The sequence below is a fragment of the Podarcis melisellensis genome (genome assembly GCF_964234715.1).
Source record: "Podarcis melisellensis genome assembly, chromosome: 8".
Classification (NCBI taxonomy): domain Eukaryota; kingdom Metazoa; phylum Chordata; class Lepidosauria; order Squamata; family Lacertidae; genus Podarcis; species Podarcis melisellensis.
The window spans coordinates 58,194,224-58,211,628 of NC_138540.1; the positions used below are offsets into that span (position 1 = coordinate 58,194,224).

The following is a 17,405-nucleotide window of genomic DNA, read 5'->3' on the forward strand; positions in this document are numbered from 1 at the left end:
CTGCGGCTGCGCCTCTGGCTCACTCGACTCATTCCTCCTCCGAGTGGGCTGGAAAGAGCGGCCGATGGATGAATCGGCCGGCGACCCTGAAGCCTTGTGGAAAGTAGAGGAGGCGGAGAAGCGACGGCAGGGAGCTTAGGCGCCGCATCCGGCTCATTGCGGGAAGTCAAGATGGCGGCGGGTGAGTGTGGGAAGCAGCTCTTTCCCTCCAGCCGCCGCCGCCCCCCTCTCACCGGGAATAAAGGGGGCCCCGCTGGGGGGTGACGTTGTAGAACGCAGACCTCTTCTTTTGGGAAGGTTTGAGGGGGCGGACTAAGTGGGGAGGGGGCTGGGCTGGGCTTCCGCTCCCTCCTCGCTGCACGGAGTGTACTTGCGGTGCAGGGAGGCGCTCTGAGCCACTGCTCTGGGAAAGGAAGGAGGTTCGAGGCGGCCTGGCCAGGTGCAGGGGAGACCCGTAGTGGGGAGCAGGGGCGGGGAGGCACCGAGGAAGGGAGGCGGGGAGACTCCCTCGCTTTCCAGAAACTGCAAAAAACGAGGCAGGAGTTGGGTTTGTTTTTGTAGCCCAGGACGTGCTTCGCTTCTGGTGTGCCTAAGGCGGCCGCCCCAATTATCCCCTAGCCCGTCTTTCCAGGTGCTGCCCCCTCTCCACAAAGGGCCATAGATCTGTAGAGTTGGCAGGGGTCCCTGTTAGGATATTTCCGTTCCACCTTAAAAGGGAGCAGGCTTTGTGAGTCGCAGAGTCTGCGTATTTCCTGTTCACAAGATGTTTCTGTTGTGTCTATGCTTTCGTTTCTCTCTCTCTGTGCCTGAGCAGACGGAAGCAGGCAGTCATGTTTTTTCTTTGTTCTGACCAACGCTGAATAAACTTCTAAATAATACTCTCCTGTGTGCAACTTTCGCTGTGCGAATTCTGCTGATAGAGTGTGCATCAGCTCTGGAATGTCACAAGCTATTTTCTGGAGCTCGTGTCGCTAATTGCTGATACTGTATCTACGGGAGATCGATGGATCGTCCGGAGGCGACGTGGGGGCCATGATGGGCCATATCTCCCTGGCATTATCCCAACAGTCCCAAGGGTCATCTAGTCCAACCCTCAGCAAGGATGGCCACCCAACCTCTGCTTAAAAACCTCCATTGAAGGAAAACCCACCAGCTTCCCAGGCAGTCCATTCCAATGTCAAGCAGCTGTTACCATCCGCGAGTTCTTAGCGTTTAGTCAGAATCTCCTTTCTTGCAATTAGAATCAGTTGGTTCGGGTCCTGCCCTCTGGAGCAGCAGAAGACAAGCTTGCTCCATCTCCCCTTAAGGGGTCCCTGTGCCAGGCTGAGAAAAGGGGTGGTGCTCTATCACTGAATTATGGTCATTTCCCATCACCTAAATAGCAGAATTCAGCAGAGTTGTGTTGCCCCAACAGGCTTTAATGAATTCTAAAGCATATCTTCATTTTAGTGTAGAGTTGCTATCTTGTTTTGCCCACAGATACAAAGTAACATGAAAGATTAGTGTAACAGTAGCTCATTTGTTCATAAGCTGGTGAGGTGCAGATTTCCTGGTACATGCTGTGGAAACTTTAAATCTCAAAGTAGACTTCCCTAGAGAGTCTCTGCCAGCCAGAGTAAACAATACTGAGCTTGAGGGACAAACTGGCTGAATTGGTCATTTAAGGCAGGTTCCTCTGTTCCTTTGTAACACAGTTAAAAGTTACCGTATTTGTCACTCTATAAGATGCACCAGACCATAAGACGCACCTAGTTTTTGGAGAAGGAAAACAAGAAAAAAAATATTCTGAATCTCAGAAGCCAGAACAGCAAGAGGGATCGCTGCGCAGTGAAAGCAGCAATCCCTCTTGCTGTTCTGGCTTCTGGGATAGCTGCCCAGCCTGCATTCACTCCATAAGACACACACACACACATTTCCCCTTACTTTTTAGGAGGGAAAAAGTGAGTCTTATAGAGCAAAAAATACGGTATCCTGATGTGTTTGTAAACTGTAAAAGTATCAAATCTGAAAGTGACTGAATTTTCTTGTTCCAATTTAATGTTTTAAAAATACTTGATTGTTATTGGACAGTGGCCTTGTTTGCACTTTAATAATAATAAATTAATAATAATATTTTTATTTATTTATACCCCACTCTCCCCGGCCAAGACTGGGCTCAGGGCTGCTAACATCAGGTATAAAAACAAAAGTGAATATGCAGTCTGCAAGTGCGCAGGGAGACAAATGAGGCAACATTGCTCCTCCTTGCACCTGCAGTGCTACTGGGAGCTACTAGGGTTGTGTCTGAACATTGGTTTAGTAGTTCCAAACAAATCACAAGCCAGAATTCCGATATAATCGTGTTTGGATGTGAGCTGTAACTTAGATCTCAATAATGCAGGAGTGGGGAAGAGCAAGATTGCTTACAATGCTTTTTTGCCTCACTTGGAAGCAATCCTCATAGAGAGCAGTAACACTTGCTTTCAAATAAATGTACTTAAAGCTGAAACCTTAATTTTGCAAAGGGTTCAAAGAACCATGTAAAGGTAGATAACTAGTATTCCTATTTACAGGTGATTGTAAAATAGAGTTCTTTTTGAACTCATCTCTGATCTAGCATCTCCAACTCTTTAGCACTGGCCCATTTTGGCTCTTAAATTTACATTTATAAAATGTAAACTTTGGAGTATGTGTAAGAAAAAAACATACCATTTAACTATATGAAAAATTCTTTGTTTCATTTTTTAGTCAGCTTTTCTGATTTGTATGTGAGTTAAATAATGTTTTATTAGAACAGCTGTAATGAATCTGAGTGAGACATTTGTTAGGTAGTTTAGTCTTCAGAGGAGAAGAGCAATTGCAGTGGAGTAGATTTCTTCTAGCACAGATGCAGTTGCAGGGAAGGAGAGCATGAGATTTCTTCAACTAGCTTCTATTTTGTCCTTTTCTTTCTTGCAGGCAACTGAGAACCACTTTGGCTGAAGGGAAGCCTTGAGTATAGATTTCCTTTGCTTGGCTTCTTCTAGTCTGGAGTGAACATGGTAGCAAAGGGTTACTTTTAAAAAGGAAAGAAAGAATCAGTGCAAGCAGCATCATGGCAAGTAGCACTTTCCGCTCCCGTTTAAATCTAAAAGTCACTTTCTTAAATGATTTAGTTTCCAGGAGCAAGCAGTCCTTCGAAGAGTTTCAAGAGGAGGAGCAACCAGACACAAAGAGACACAAACTCTCCTGCTTGCCTTTTGGTGCACTTGCAGATCCTTCCTCATCAAGCAATGGAATAGCAGTTTCTGCAGTGTGTTCTGTGACCACCAATGGACAGCCTGATAATAGCAACACAGATGACATACTAGATGACAGCTTACTGGATCCTTCAGATGGGGAGCTCTCAGACTTTTCCACTGGACTCACTTCTGAAGCTGAAGATGAACTTTTGTCAGATAGTCAACCACGCTGCTCGGAGACCTCGAATTCCATAGCATTTGAACCAGATGCAGAACATGTTAGAATTCTTTGTTCATTAGGATCTTCTAAGCCTTCTGGTACTCTAGATCTAGAGTCTAGAAAAACAGAGCCACTGTCTCCAGCTGACCCTTTAGTCTGTTCAAGTTCTTGCAGAAATGACTCTGAAAGTCCAGAAAGTGGAAGTGACTTGAGCACAGGGTCTCAAAACCAAGCTGGATTTGGTTTGGATTCAAACAGTTCTGTTCTTCCAGAAGCTGTGCCAGTTGCAACAGCTGCCTTGAGTCTGCAAAAAGATGACAATGTGTCTGGGGTAGTAGATAAAGAAGCTGCTCAGGCAGTGGTAGATGATAACTTGGAAAGAGTGAGACAGCTCATGGCAAAACCTGAGAGAGCTGAAGGGCCCTGCAAGGAACAGGCTTCCCTAAATCAAAATGACCTAGGAGAAGAGAGTGCAAACAGCCCACCTCAAGAGGCTGAAGGAGATTTGGATTCTGCTGGCTTGCATGAAGAAGCTGCACCATCCTGTTCCACATCCATCGGTGATCAAAGAAAGGGGTATATGGAAGGTCCCAGCATCAAAGAGCCACATTGGTCAGCACCGCTTTTCCTGGTGCCTATAGCTAGGCTTGCTTTCTTGAGTCTTTGTGTGCTATGCTCTGCTTTCTCCTCTGCATCTGTTGTGCAGCTCTGCACCCTAGGTGGGAGGGGGTTGTATTTGATGTTTGTATGTGCACAAGAATACTAAAGCCTGACAGGGCTTTTCATGTATCTAATAATAATAATAATAATAATAATAATAATAATAATAATAATTAATGTATCCCTTTGCCTTGCACTAGATCAGGCACTCCCAAACTCGGCCCTCCAGATGTTTTGGGACTACAGTTCCCATCATCCCTGACCACTGGTCCTGTTAGCTAGGGATGATGGGAGGTGTAGTCCCAAAACATCTGGAGGGCCGAGTTTGGGGATGCCTGCAGTAGATACTAGCAAGCACACAATTAACTGCTGAAAGGGGTTCTTGTGTTGTTTATATGTCCCAAGTTTTCAGGAGAACCAGTGTGGGTCTGAAACCGCTTGACAAACTTCTTTCTTGTTCACCACATAAATTGCTCTGTTTATATTCTTCTATTTCCATCCTTCTCCCTTCTTCCTTCTGCTGCAATGCTCTGTTTCCAGTTTTCCTGCCAAAACATGGAATTCTCAGCCGTGGAAGGTGTTGCCCACTTGCTGAGATCTTTGACAGTAATGAGGGCTATAAACCTTTCCGCAAAACCAGGAATTTAATATTCTCAAGAGATCTTGCATATATGTGGTGGTGGTACATGATGCCTACAGTCTTATGATGCCTTACATCTTGTAAATGGAGAGAGTTGTGGAAATGTGTCTTATTTAGATTATGGCATCCATGTAATGCTGCCTTGTGTATAAACTGATCCTGCCTTATTTAATAGTTTATTTATGATATAATTTTTTTATTCTTGAAGATGAGCTAAGCATTGCCTCTTCTTCCCCACATAATTTTGTTGTTTAACAGATTTTCACCAAACTTTACATGGGATGTTTTAATTTTTGTGAATACCATTGTGGGAGATTTAATTTTTCAAAAAGTATACCCTCCCAAGCTTGGAACAATTTTTCATTTGTTCAATTTTATAAGTATGTGCTGCTGAACTGTAAATTAAACCTGTAAATGGACTCCAAAAGATACGCATTAAAATAGTAAACAAAATTTAATGTTAAAACCAAGTTTATGAAAAGCCAGATGAATAAAATCAATAGCTAAAAGTATATTTATGCTAAATTATGGATTGAAAGTACCCTTCAGTTATTGCAAGGTGTAAGGAACAACTTCTAAAATCATGCCCTCTAGTGTTAGTGTGCTTAAATTCTCTCAGTAACACATCATATTTGTCTAGCAGATGGCTTTGCAATTCTTAGCAGTTTTGTCATTTTCTCCCCCATCCTCCAGTCCTGTAAGGCCCCGATGTCGGATATACATTGAAGAGGCAAAACTTGAGTCCAGCAAGAAAAAATACATCAATGCTGTCCTTGCCCATGCTCAAAATGCTGAACTCATAGGTAAGCTGGAGGTGGAATCAAAAATTTTCTGGGGTTCCTTTTTTCTGCTGGCGTAAAATGTTGCCATTGGGTAAGGGTTGATTCAGAAAGTGTTTCCCCCCCTTCTCTCTCTGCTGGAGCTGAAGACCTGGTGGCATGGAATTTTGTGCAATTACTGTATTTTTTGCCCTATAGGGTGCACTTATTTTGGGGGGGAGAAATAAAAAAAAAAAATTCCCCCCCGAGCCCCAAAGAGCAAAGAAGCCATGGCAACGAGCGGGATGGATCGCGCTCGCTGTCTTGGCTTCGTTTTTAGCCTTGGGGCTGGGGGTCCGGGAGCGATGGCAAGGTTGCACTCAACCTCGCCATCGCTCCCGGAGCTTGCTGCTATCCGAAGCCCGGGGAGCGTGGCGCTGTAGCCCCCTGCGCACCCCGGGCTTAGGACAGCTCTCCGCAAGTCTGCGGCGCCTGGCGGGAACTCCGCGCTCCCCGGGCTTCGGGCTGCAGGCAGCTTTCCACAAGCCTTCGGAGCCCGTGGGAGTTCCTGCCGGGCTCCGCAGGCTTGCCGATAGCTTCCTGAAGCCTGGAGAGTGAGAGGGGTCGTGTGCACCGACCCCTCTCGCTCTCCAGGCTCCAGTGAAAGCCTGCATTCGCCCCATAGGACGCACACACATTTCCCCTTCATTTTTGGAGGGGAAAAAGTGTATCCTATTGGGCGAAAAATACAGTAATTTTTGCTTTTGTACCTGCCTCTCAACCTAATTGGGATGAGACAGGAGTTTTTCACCTGACCTTCCCTCATATTTATTTATTGCATTTATATCTGTCCTTCCCTTATCCTGGCTTTCAGGGGATTAACTCATCTTATTACTGCAAAAAACCTCTGTGACGTAGTTTTACTTAAGAACGAGCTGAAAGTCTGAGAAGTCTTTGTGGCTGGTCAAGGGTTTGAACCCACATCCCACAAGTCCGTCCCCCCAATTCTAGCTACAGTGTCCTGACTCTCCTGGGGCAGGCAACTTGCCTTTCTTGCCAAAATATCATATGGCCATTTTGCTCAGCAGCACTTTTGTGATACTGGATGCCATTTCTTTCTGCCACAGTGTGCACTGCATTGTAAATTAGTGGTGGGCAGGATGGAGGTCAAGGGAAGGACACAGGTTGTTCTAGATGGCCTTTAGATTCTTCGAGACACTCTCCCTGGAGTTGTAAAGAGGAAGGCAGCCGCCTCTGCCCCCTATCTTCCAATGGTGGTTTATTTATTGGTTTCTTTGGGGGCAAATGAAGAGACCTTTTCAAGAAGACCAGTTATGCTGCTTCTTGCCCAGACTCATTCAGTCTGTCTGTCTGTCTGTCTGTCTGTCTCTCTGCACATGCAATACTAACAAGGTGCTGGGCTGCTTCCAGTGTATGGATTGAGGACAAATCATGTGGGCAGAAGGAAAACTCTAATTAGGATCCTATTTTTCTTTTTTCACTGTGCCTTTCAAATTAATATGCAATGTGTACATTCAGAGTTCTGGCACGTCACACCAAAATTGCTCATGAATGCTTTGTGTAATGTGCACAAGCTGTTTGTTTATTAGCACAAACATGTATTATCTTGGGTAGCTTTAGGCATAGAATTGGTGGTCTGGCATGGGAAGGAGAGGCAATCCTAGGCCAGAGCAGGAATCAAGGCTCTTGGCTGCTGCTCAAAAAGGGGACTCTTTAAGTAGCTCTGAGTTTTGCTATAACAGTCCCACATTCTTCTGATTTTTCCTGTAGGCTTTATGTTGGTGTGTGATTTTTGCCTTGATCACTCTGCAGAACAAACACCTGAGGCACCCTTACCATCTTCTGGCTGCATCTGTCATGGAGGTCCAGGGGCACTCCAGGCACTTGAGAGCAGTTTCCCTGTGGCACAGTGTACCAGTAAATGCTAACTGGGGGGGGACCCTTTCCTGTGCCACTGCCTGGTAAGGACAGGCAGAAAACAGCTGAGTGATGGATTTAACTCCTAAAAGAGGCCCCTCATACAAGTCAGAACTTAGGCTGCTGTGTGGCTCTCCTGGCAGAGAGCCTGGGAAAATGAGCAAGGACAAAGGATTACCTCTTGTATGTGCGGGTTGGGTTATGACCATGGATGTTGCACTTCTCCCATGGTATGTGTCTACATGTGTGAGAACACAATGCAAGGCAAAAGTCATTCCTGCTTCTTGCCAGCAGGTGGTGTCAGAACACAGTGGAGGAAGTAGAGCACAGCCGGAATGCAGCCAGAGAATGACTTGACTGTGGCTGACTGGGCCTGTTAACCTGTTGTTGTTACCCTGGGCATGCAGCTTCCACTGGCTCCTGGGGACAGTAGGGGGTGGCAGTGACCTCACCAGTCTTCCAGTTGAGCCTTAACTTGGTTTTTAAAACATGGGTACATTAAAGGTTAGGGCTTACTTCATGCATGGGTGCATTGAATCGGTTATGGGGCTTTTTAAATGCTGGTGAATGTAAACATTGGAAGCTATTTCAATATCCCAGCTTGTGATGGGGAGGCAAACTCCCGTTGCTAGCAACTCTTTGCAAGTAACACTAGACACCCTCCGCTTCTGCACAGCCTTCAGGCAACTAAATAATCACTGGTGTTGAAGATATTGTTTGCTCCAGTGAGCCAGGGAAGAGCAGGGTATAGGTTTGTGGGAAGATTTCTTACTTCCTGCCTTTCCTTGACTGAAATTCTCCGCTCAGGAAATTAGCTTTTACAGGTCATTAGCAGCATAATGGGGCATTTCAAACAGTGCATCTACAACCTGCTGTCCAGAACACTTCTGAGGCCTCCCTTATCCTGAGTTGGCATGACTCATCCTTCTTTGGAAGATCCATTCTAAATAACAGTTTGTTTCAGTATTTCATAGGAAACTTAATTTGTGCTTCCACAGTAGCCATTTCTTCCCCAAAACTCAACATGCATGTTTAGACCATCACCATAGGATCTTTACATATTTGATTTTCTCTGTGTAATACTGCCTAGCATAGCGTTCCCCAGTCTGGTGTCCTCCAGGTGTTTTGGACTACCAGCACCCAGTAGCCTCAGTCATACATGGTTCAGCTGTCTGGAGTTGAGAGCCAGAGGGCACCCAGTTGGGGAAAGCTGACCTAGAATGTGGCTAATGCCAAAGATGCATCTTTTAACTTTATTGAAGCTCAGGGGTGGCCTATGTGGTACCCTCTACAGCAGCTTCCATCATCCCTAGCCATTGGCCATAGTGGCTGGAGCTAATAGGAACGGAATTCCAACAACATCTAGAGGGCATTGCATTACCTACCCCTGTGGTACCTGATGCAAACACACTGGGTTGCATTGCCTTGCTCTGCCAAATTTCAGATGAAGTCAATGAGTTGCAGCAGCTGATGATGGCCGTGACTGCTGAAAACCGCTACGGGGAACCCGGATTTGCGCACCCAACAGACCTGACTGTAAGGTACTGTGTCACTCTTCATGAAGGCAAGGGCAGCAGAACCCCAGAGGCAGGTTTGCCTCCTTAAGAAACAGAATAACTTGCTTAAAACTGTTTTCAATAAGGTAAAAAAGCTGCTGAACGAAGAGTCTTGTGGCACTTTAAAGACTGATGCAATTGTTATAAGCTTTTATGCACTAGAGTCCTCTTCAGATGCATTAAGTCAAAGTTACCTGTTTGGGGGGTGGGAATAGCAAACATTGGGGTCAAACAGCATTGAAATAGGAGAGAAATGCAGAATGGTAATTTGCAACCACAGTAGTTGGTGTATGAAACAGGGGAGGACTATTGCTTTTGTGTCCTGGTTGGGGCTTCCCAGATGCCCCTGGCTTACCTCTGTCGGAAACAGTGCTGGTCTACATACTGACTGATTCAGCAAGGTGTAGTAGAAGAAAATCTTCCAAAGGACAGATGGGATTCAGGGTGGGTGGGATGGGGTGCCTCCTTTGTATTTGCACTTGCTTTACATTAATTTATACTTACTGTTGTTCTACCCCTAACCTGCAGGAACTATGCACAGCGAGCTAAGAGTACAGCCCACAGATGTTCCCTTGACCAGTGGGTCGATAGGAACAATCGCAACCTCCGTCGTTTTGAGAGTGTCCCTGATCGCTTCAGGCGCAGCCCTATCCCAAGCTAGAAGTGTCTCACCATTGAAATTAAGTTGTCTTTTATCTGCGCTTCAAAGTTGATTGTCAGCTTCATTATTATTATTGTTGTTATTATTATTATTAATTTCAGTTTTTAAGTTAAGGCCAGTTTATAATTTGTTTTTGTTAGAATTTTTTGTTCATCTTGAACTTGTCCTCTGCCAAATGTTTTATATATTTTTGGCATTTTGATGTTTCACCAAGCAGTTTGATACTGTATGCTGTGGCAATTTTTATAAATGCTTGTGCCTTTGAAATATCTTGCAGTGTGTTCTCTTTCTTCCTCCCTGCCTCTCAGTGGGTGATTTGCATGTGCAGCTCAGTTATATGTTTCTGTACCGTTTTTAGAATTCTGGAGGTGAATTAAGACATGAAGGGTTACAGGCAAAGCATTCATTTCACATTACATACAAGAGTTTTGTAATCGTGGCAGCTTACACATTCAATTGCCAAGACCTCAAGTAGTGAGAGATGGAGAGGACCTTTAGGGGTGAATGAGAGGTATTATTCTTCCTGTCTGTGAAATGGGTCTTACAGATGGGCTCAGAACAAATCGACGTCCTTCAGTGCTGCATCATTCCCTTAAAAAGGGAACTTGTGTGGTTTATCACATATCAATTTGGAAGCAAAACAGAGCCTCCCAAAAATAAGGTAGTGATTTCTGTACATTTGGAGGCAAGCATCAGTTATCTGCTCACTACCACACCAGTGTGACTGCCCGCTGCCCCCAGTAAGAGAATGCTACCACACTCTCAGGCAGACTCTCACTTGTGCAATAATTTTAGCTAAAAAAAGAAACCGCATGTGTTCCTGCTACTCCGGTCTTCGAGGCAAGACCCCACCTCTCCCTCTACCCCTCTCTGCTTGCTAAGGAGCAAGAGGAAGAGATGGGATCTTTTCTGTCATACAGGAAGCTTTGGAGTAGGAGAAATGCATGTTTTCATCCGTTTCAGAGCTTCAGGGAGCTTTGGATGAGACTCGCCTCTCTCCAGCAAGTACAGGTTTCGAGTGAAGGGTAAATCTTCACCAGGGAATGGGAGGTATAAGGAAAAAAATGTCCCCTTTGCCTTCCCTGCTTCTAAAGTTGTCAATCCCCAAGACTTATGCCCTCCCACGCACCTTCGGCCTGAATGAGATCGCTGTTCCAGACTGGCTTGAATGCTGAAGACAAGCACCTCCTGCAAGATTTTGTTTCAGGTTCAACTCGTGGGACACTTTGTAGGTGTGTGCAGTGTGCTGGCCTTTGGTATCATTGAACAACTCTGAAGCTTGTTTTTAAAAAGTGTTGGACAAACCCAAAGAAAAGGGTTGGTCTGTTGGTAGCTAACAGCCACCATAGCTTTGCAAGGAATGCCCCTTCATAATGAGGAAGGGGGGAGACAGAGAAGGTGTTTTGACTTTTCTACCTCCAGTATCAAAAGGTAATGTGAATTTTTAAAGTACAGGGTGAAGGAGCGGGAAAAAATAATTGCAATAAGGAAGTAGTTAGTTGCTCTGCCCAAAACTGCCACTGCTGTGACAGTTTTGCAAGTAGTGCCCTGTGCAGGAGGAGACCTGGAAGTCAATTGTCCTTTTAAGGAACAAAGGCAGAGGTGCTGAACTTCAGTCATCTTCTGACAAAAAGCTTCTAAGGAGGACTGTGTGCGTTTTCAAACATCTTGGAATATTTCTAGGGCAACTGTCACAGTCTAATTGTTTGCTAGAAATTAGTCTCCCCCCCCCCCTGCCCCCTCGCTCCCTGCAAACAGTCTGTGAAGCTATTACTGTGCTGTATGGCAAAGCATCTTCTTGAGTCCTTTTGGAATCAATTGCATAAAGCCTGAATCAATGGAGAGTGCATCAGGGCCTGGTCTTAGTGTGTGGGTACTCTTAAGTATATTTTGTTGGGAGTTGCCCAGAGTGGTTGGGGCAACCTAGTCAAATGGGCGTCATATAAATAATAAAATAATAACAATAATGAAGCATTTGGGTCCCCACAGATGAGCGCCAGAGTAGAACCACAGAACACCTGCAATACTGAATGCCCCTGTGTACATCCTAAGTGCACTTTGGCCACCACTGGGCCCTAGACAGGTTGACAAGGGGTGTCTATCTTTCATGTCAGCACAGCTCTCTAGGCAGGAAATTGAGCTTTGCATCTTTGAGTTATTGCAAACCGATGGTTAAAAGCAGTAAATGAGGCACCAGCTTGCAAATGAAGTCCCCGTATTGTGCGAGTTCACTCCTTCATTGCATTCACATGCGCCCCTAAAGCTGGAAGTAGGCGGCGAATTCTAATGATGTAATTTGTACTACAGCTGGAACTGGGACAGAAAATCACTCACAGCTGAAATCTGGATTTCCCACCTGCCAAGACATTTAATTGGATGTCCATTCTGAACTGGAGCTTGGCAATTGTTGGAAACAAATGCGGGGCAGGGGAGACAGATTACCATTTTCCATGGAGTGTTATGTTGTAGTCAATCTGGTACATAGAGCCTTATTCGAACAACAATCGACAGCGGATCCCAAGGGTTTCAGGCAGGGGTCTTTAGACTCTACTTGGAGACTGAACCTGGGACATTCCACGTATGGTGCAAGTCCTCTGCCATGATCCCTTACAAACCATTCCTGTGGTTCAGTCCATACTCTTCTCAAATAATGCAGTACCACCTTGGATCTCATTTTAATGCATATTATCTCCGTCCTCCTGAAATCTCCCCACATACAGCCAGCTCTGTTGTATCCTACAGCATGTTCTGATTGCATCTCTGCTTTAAAGATCTCTCTGCAGAGAGTCTGAGGGTGCTTTTTGATTGCTTGACAGTCATCTCTCTGAAGCGTGGAATTGCTTTCAGCCTGTGTTTGTTTCTTCTCTCGCTAATGGCATTTATCGCCGCACATTTTAAAAGGCTGCAATTACAGGGGATAATGATATCACGCACATACTCATATGCACACCCCAACACTTTACCACTCGCAGGATGCCAATTTGGATGCTGAACGTGGAAAGGGTAGGTGAGACTCGACATCCGTTTTCCCACTTTAGGTTCTAGTTGTGGGAGGGGAAGCTGTACTGCTTTAAGGTGTGTCAGACCTGTGCAGAAGTCCTGACAAGAAGTCCAAAAGGCATGTGGTGGATGATGTGCCAGATTGGGACTTCCCAAGTCATACTATGCTGTCCAGGGGGACGGAAACACTGTAATATGGAGGGCATACTCTAGGAGGTCTGGAAGTAAGTCCCATCAGTGGACCCACTAGCTCAGTGATGGCCAAACTTGGCCCTCCAGCTGTTTTGGGACTACAGTTCCCATCATCCCTGACCACTGGTCCTGTTAGCTAGGGATGTTGGGAGTTGTAGTCCCAAAACAGCTGGAGGGCCAAGTTTGACCATCACTGCCCTAGCTGCTGTGGCTAACCTTTGACCACCAGATGTTGCAGGACCAGATGCCATCGTTCTTAACCATTGGCCATGCTGTCTGGGGTTGATGGGTGATGTAGCCCAATGACACCTGGGGGACCACAGGTTTGCCTCAGCATCCCCCTTGCCGCTCTTTATTTTCTCCCCCTCCTGCCTTCACCTGTTCCCAATGAGCCATGGGAGATCCTGCCCTCCCCCTTCCGCAGTATGTCCTAAAAGAGGTGGGGGGAAGCCATGGTACTGGGAAGATCAGAGACAGCGTCTTGTCTCTTTTGTGCTGCTCCTAGCTTCTGGGGCCTTTGAGTGAAGTCACAACCCCGTGCCCCTTTCTCCAGCTCCCCTTTGGGGTGTAGAGGAAGTGAGAGGTGAGCTCTTGCTTTGTAGCCCTGCTCGCAGCCTTTTTGGCAGACAAGCAGGAAATTAAGATGGCTGTTGGCGGGCCCTCCACTGGCCTCTGCCTGACCCAACCAACACCTGGCACTGGCAATGAAAGGATGTGATCGGGGAAGTCGCTGTGGGCACACACACCAGTGGAAACTCGGGACCACAAATAGAGCACAGAGAAGTAGCCAAATTTGGTTGAATGTCCACTGCTTGCTCAGGAGTCCAGCTGGAAGGAGGCTCTCCTTTAGCAGCCAAAGATGGAGTGCTAAATCAAACCACAGTCCCAAACTACTTTCACTCCCTCTGCGGGTGGGGCCTGAGAAACAGCTGAGTATCATGGGAGCAAACTGTAGTATCCTAATAACTAGAGCAATATCAAACCTGTGGGGAATGTCTTACATGGGGAGATAACTCACTCGGGATGGAGTTCAGATTATGGGTATGTTTGAAATGCTTCCCCATCTCAAAAATTATGCCTCTGTGGGAAGTGAACATATCAGAGAGCGAAGTTCTAGGCTAGCCCTGAAAAGCTACATTTCTATGTGCAGGGAGTTGTTTTTGTTTTAGTGCAGGAAGCCTCCCTTGCTACTTGCTAACTCAAACTGTACAATCCGAAGAACTCCTGTACAAGGTGTTACTGTGTGCTTATTTTGGGAAAGTCTCATCCCACGAATCTGCCATTTCAGAAAATGAACCCTTTGAAATCTGGCTAAGGAAGCTCCCATCTCCCCATGCAAAAAACCCCAAACTCCAATATATCATGTTTTTCACAAGGCCAGACTGAGGATCGGCGACCTTTCGAAATGTCGATCTCTTTACACTCAAAGGAGATGTTCCTGTCACTGTACATTTAAAAACATGGTTTATTGCTCAAAACTGTTATCACAGGTAACAACCTTTCTGTGTCTAACAAGGCAGACAATCTGCTCTCGGCCATCGTTTTGGCAAGAACTGAGGGGAGTGAGGCCTTTCCTCTGTTTTGCAACACATTGTGAGTAGCTGTTAATTAGGTAGTTCTGGACAACAACTCCCATTAGCCCCTGTCAGCCCAGCTGCGCCCCCAGCATCCTCAGCACTCTACAGCCAGCATGATGGAAATTGTAGTCCAAAACCTCTGGAAAGCACCAGGGTGGTGCGGGATGCCATCTGCCGGCACCTTGTGTGGAAGTCGATGGGAGGGGCTGGTTGCAAGTGGCTTTGCGTGGATGTTGGAAGCTTTAGAGCAGGCGCTGACTTAGTCACCGATGAGAAGAGACACAATTTTGAAGAGGCACATTAACACCATGACAGAAACGGAAGCAACTAGACTTCTCCACCTGCGGATGAGCAGGCCCTTCCTGAGCTCAGTGAAGGCAGAGATGAGTGGGACGGAGGAGGGCCTGGAAGCAGGAAAAACACAGCAATGCAAAAAAGGAGGCGGTCATGATGTCATCATGGATACATCATCTCTAGGAACACTACCCAGCATTGATACCATGCTTTGGAGAGACCAAAGCACTTGTCAGACTTGTTATCTCCACAGTCCTTACAGCAACCCTGCAAGGTGGGCTTGAAGAGCGTTGCTGGATGGTTCCAGGGTGTGTCCATCCAGGCCAGCAGCCTATCTCTCACTGTGAGCCAGCAAAAAGCCCCTAAGAAGCCCCAAAGCAGGGTATGAGCAGAACAGCCTCTCTCTCTTTCCCCTGACAAACGGGCATTAAGTGATGCACACAGTCTCAACATGGGGATTCCCGATTTATCCTCCACTAAAAGGCCAGTACTGTATTATCCCTATGCAACCAATTAGAGGTTGAGGGGAAGGGTAGTGAGCTAGCTGCTAGTGTCTTGTTCAAGCCAGACACAGAGTTTGTGACTGAAGAAAAATCTGAAGCAGAGATCTGAGTCTGACTGACTCCTTTTTCTTCCTTTCTTCTTCCTTGTCTCCTGTGCCTTGAGCCTGACATGCAGACATTTAGCAAGTGGAACGGATTCCATGGCTTTATCAATGTGCCAAGAAATAATACATCCCTTATTAATTTGGGAACACGGAGTGTGGGCAGGGTTATTGTTACATGCACAGGAGCAGGGCCAGGAAAGACAGTGGCATCCCAACCTGTGGTCACAGCTCTGTCTGGTAATCACTATGCATACAAGCCCTTCTCCCTCCCTCCCAGCTAATTTGCACATAAAACACTAATCCTTTGTTTGTTTAAGAAACAGTTAACTGGGAGTTAACCCACAGATGATCCTTCAAACCAGGATTTGTTTCTTCAAAGTTTAGTATGTTTTCCACCCGCTCTTGCCCCACACCTTTGTAACTTGCCACATGTCTGAGTGATGGGGCAAAGCAAACCATGATTAAGGACGGGTCCTGAGTATGCACATAACACCAATGCCATGGTTAGGATGGTCAAGCAAAAACCATGGTTAATAATGTATAGTTTAATAAATTGTGGCTTAGTGTTATGTGTGAACCAGGCCAATCGTGGAACCGAACTCCCCTGATAGGCCAGTTATTGAGCTCAGCAGAGGAGGAATTAAACCTCAGACCAAGCCAACTTGGCATTTTGAATGAGCAATCAGAAGCCCATCTCTTCTCCCAGCGTGGATGCAAGACTTCCTGGAGCAACATGCAGAGGGCTTAATACTGAAGCACAACAGGGGCATCTTCCTCCTGCTCCTCCCTTATCACCTTCCACAGCATTGCCACATGCACAGATCTGTCCACTTTCAGCCATGAAAAACTTATTAATTGCCGAAAATTGTCCACCACTTCTCTCACCTTTCTGTCTGGAAAGACCAAGGCAGGAATCTGGCAATTTGATTAACCCTAGGGGCAAGAAAGAAATAATGGAAAAGAGAATCTAGGATATGCCTTGCCCTTATTATACTGTGGGTGAGATGACTACCCTACAGCACACCAGATGGGTTTGGGGTCAGAACTCCAACTCAGAATGAGGCAAGTTTTTTGAAATTCCAGTTGGTGAACACGTATGGCTTCCTACACAAGAACTGTGCCTGGTTTTTTTAGTCTAGCTCCCCTTGCTACATGCATTGATCACACACATATTCCTGGTGCATATCACATTCAAATCCTTGCTCAGCAATGAAGGATACTTGGAGGCCTTGGGTGTGTCACAGCTTAACCTACCTCACAGGGTTGTTGTGAGGCCAAAATACTGCTCTGAGAAAGGAAAGGTCAGGTTCAAGTAACTGAACCAAATTGATGATTCTCACATTTTGATTTTGTAGAAGACATTTTTAAGGGATTAAAAAAAGTAAGTCTCGTTGATAAGACACAATAAGGCAGTGATGCTAAGTAATGGCAAAATTCATAATTTACAGCCCCCTTAAAAACAACCACAGCCCACCCCCTAAATCCAATAGCATCCATAAAGGAGGATGAACCACCTTGAGCTTTTGCTGGCCAGTTGGAGTGAGTTTCTACATGGAGTTTTCCCCTCTCCAACCAATTTCAGCTCCTGTCTGAGAGGCTTTGGCCTCTGTGGCCTCTCATGCACTGAAAAGCAGTGCAGTCGCCCTGGACACTGCACTTCAAGGGATGCCACAACAGTACCGTAGAAATGAGTGCAAGAGGCGGGGGGTGCCAAATTTTAGCATTGCACAGGGTGCCACTGAAATTTGAGAGCCCCAAATCCACCCCTGCACTGACAAAGTTGCTGGGATGACTTGCAGAGCAGCCATCCCATGTTGGTGCGAGGCTCCCCTATACAAAGGTGCTTGACTTTGCATCAAGCAGTCTTGGCACAATGCAAATTAAATTGGTGTGTTTGTTTGTTTTCAAGGATCGAAGTGTAGCTGCTTTGGCACACTGTGGGCAGATTACATCAGACCCGGCTAAGAAGAAATGGTTTGATAAGCACAGATCCGAAGAGCAGATTACAACAGGTTTCACAGCCATTTCCTGCTTTCCAGGGAACCCCTGGGAATCGTAGTTGGCATCTATCAATTTTGGTGATGATGGGCCTTGGCATCGGC

The 17,405-nt window shown here is 46.1% G+C and overlaps 1 protein-coding gene across 2 annotated transcripts; it reads left to right on the forward strand.

The window, feature by feature from the left end:
- Positions 1-24: 24 nt before the first annotated feature.
- On the forward strand, positions 25-9,902 carry S100PBP (S100P binding protein). 2 transcript variants are annotated; one of them, XM_081921239.1, is made up of 5 exons: positions 25-181; positions 2,938-4,032; positions 5,414-5,523; positions 8,861-8,957; positions 9,501-9,902. In XM_081921239.1, exons 2-5 carry the CDS (start codon positions 3,074-3,076, stop codon positions 9,631-9,633), a joined length of 1,299 nt encoding a protein of 432 aa, XP_081777365.1. In that variant the 5' UTR covers positions 25-181; positions 2,938-3,073; the 3' UTR covers positions 9,634-9,902. The 2 variants fall into 2 exon arrangements, with proteins under 2 accessions (XP_081777365.1, XP_081777366.1); XM_081921240.1 differs by lacking the exon at positions 25-181 and adding an exon at positions 1,964-2,010.
- Positions 9,903-17,405: the final 7,503 nt, after the last annotated feature.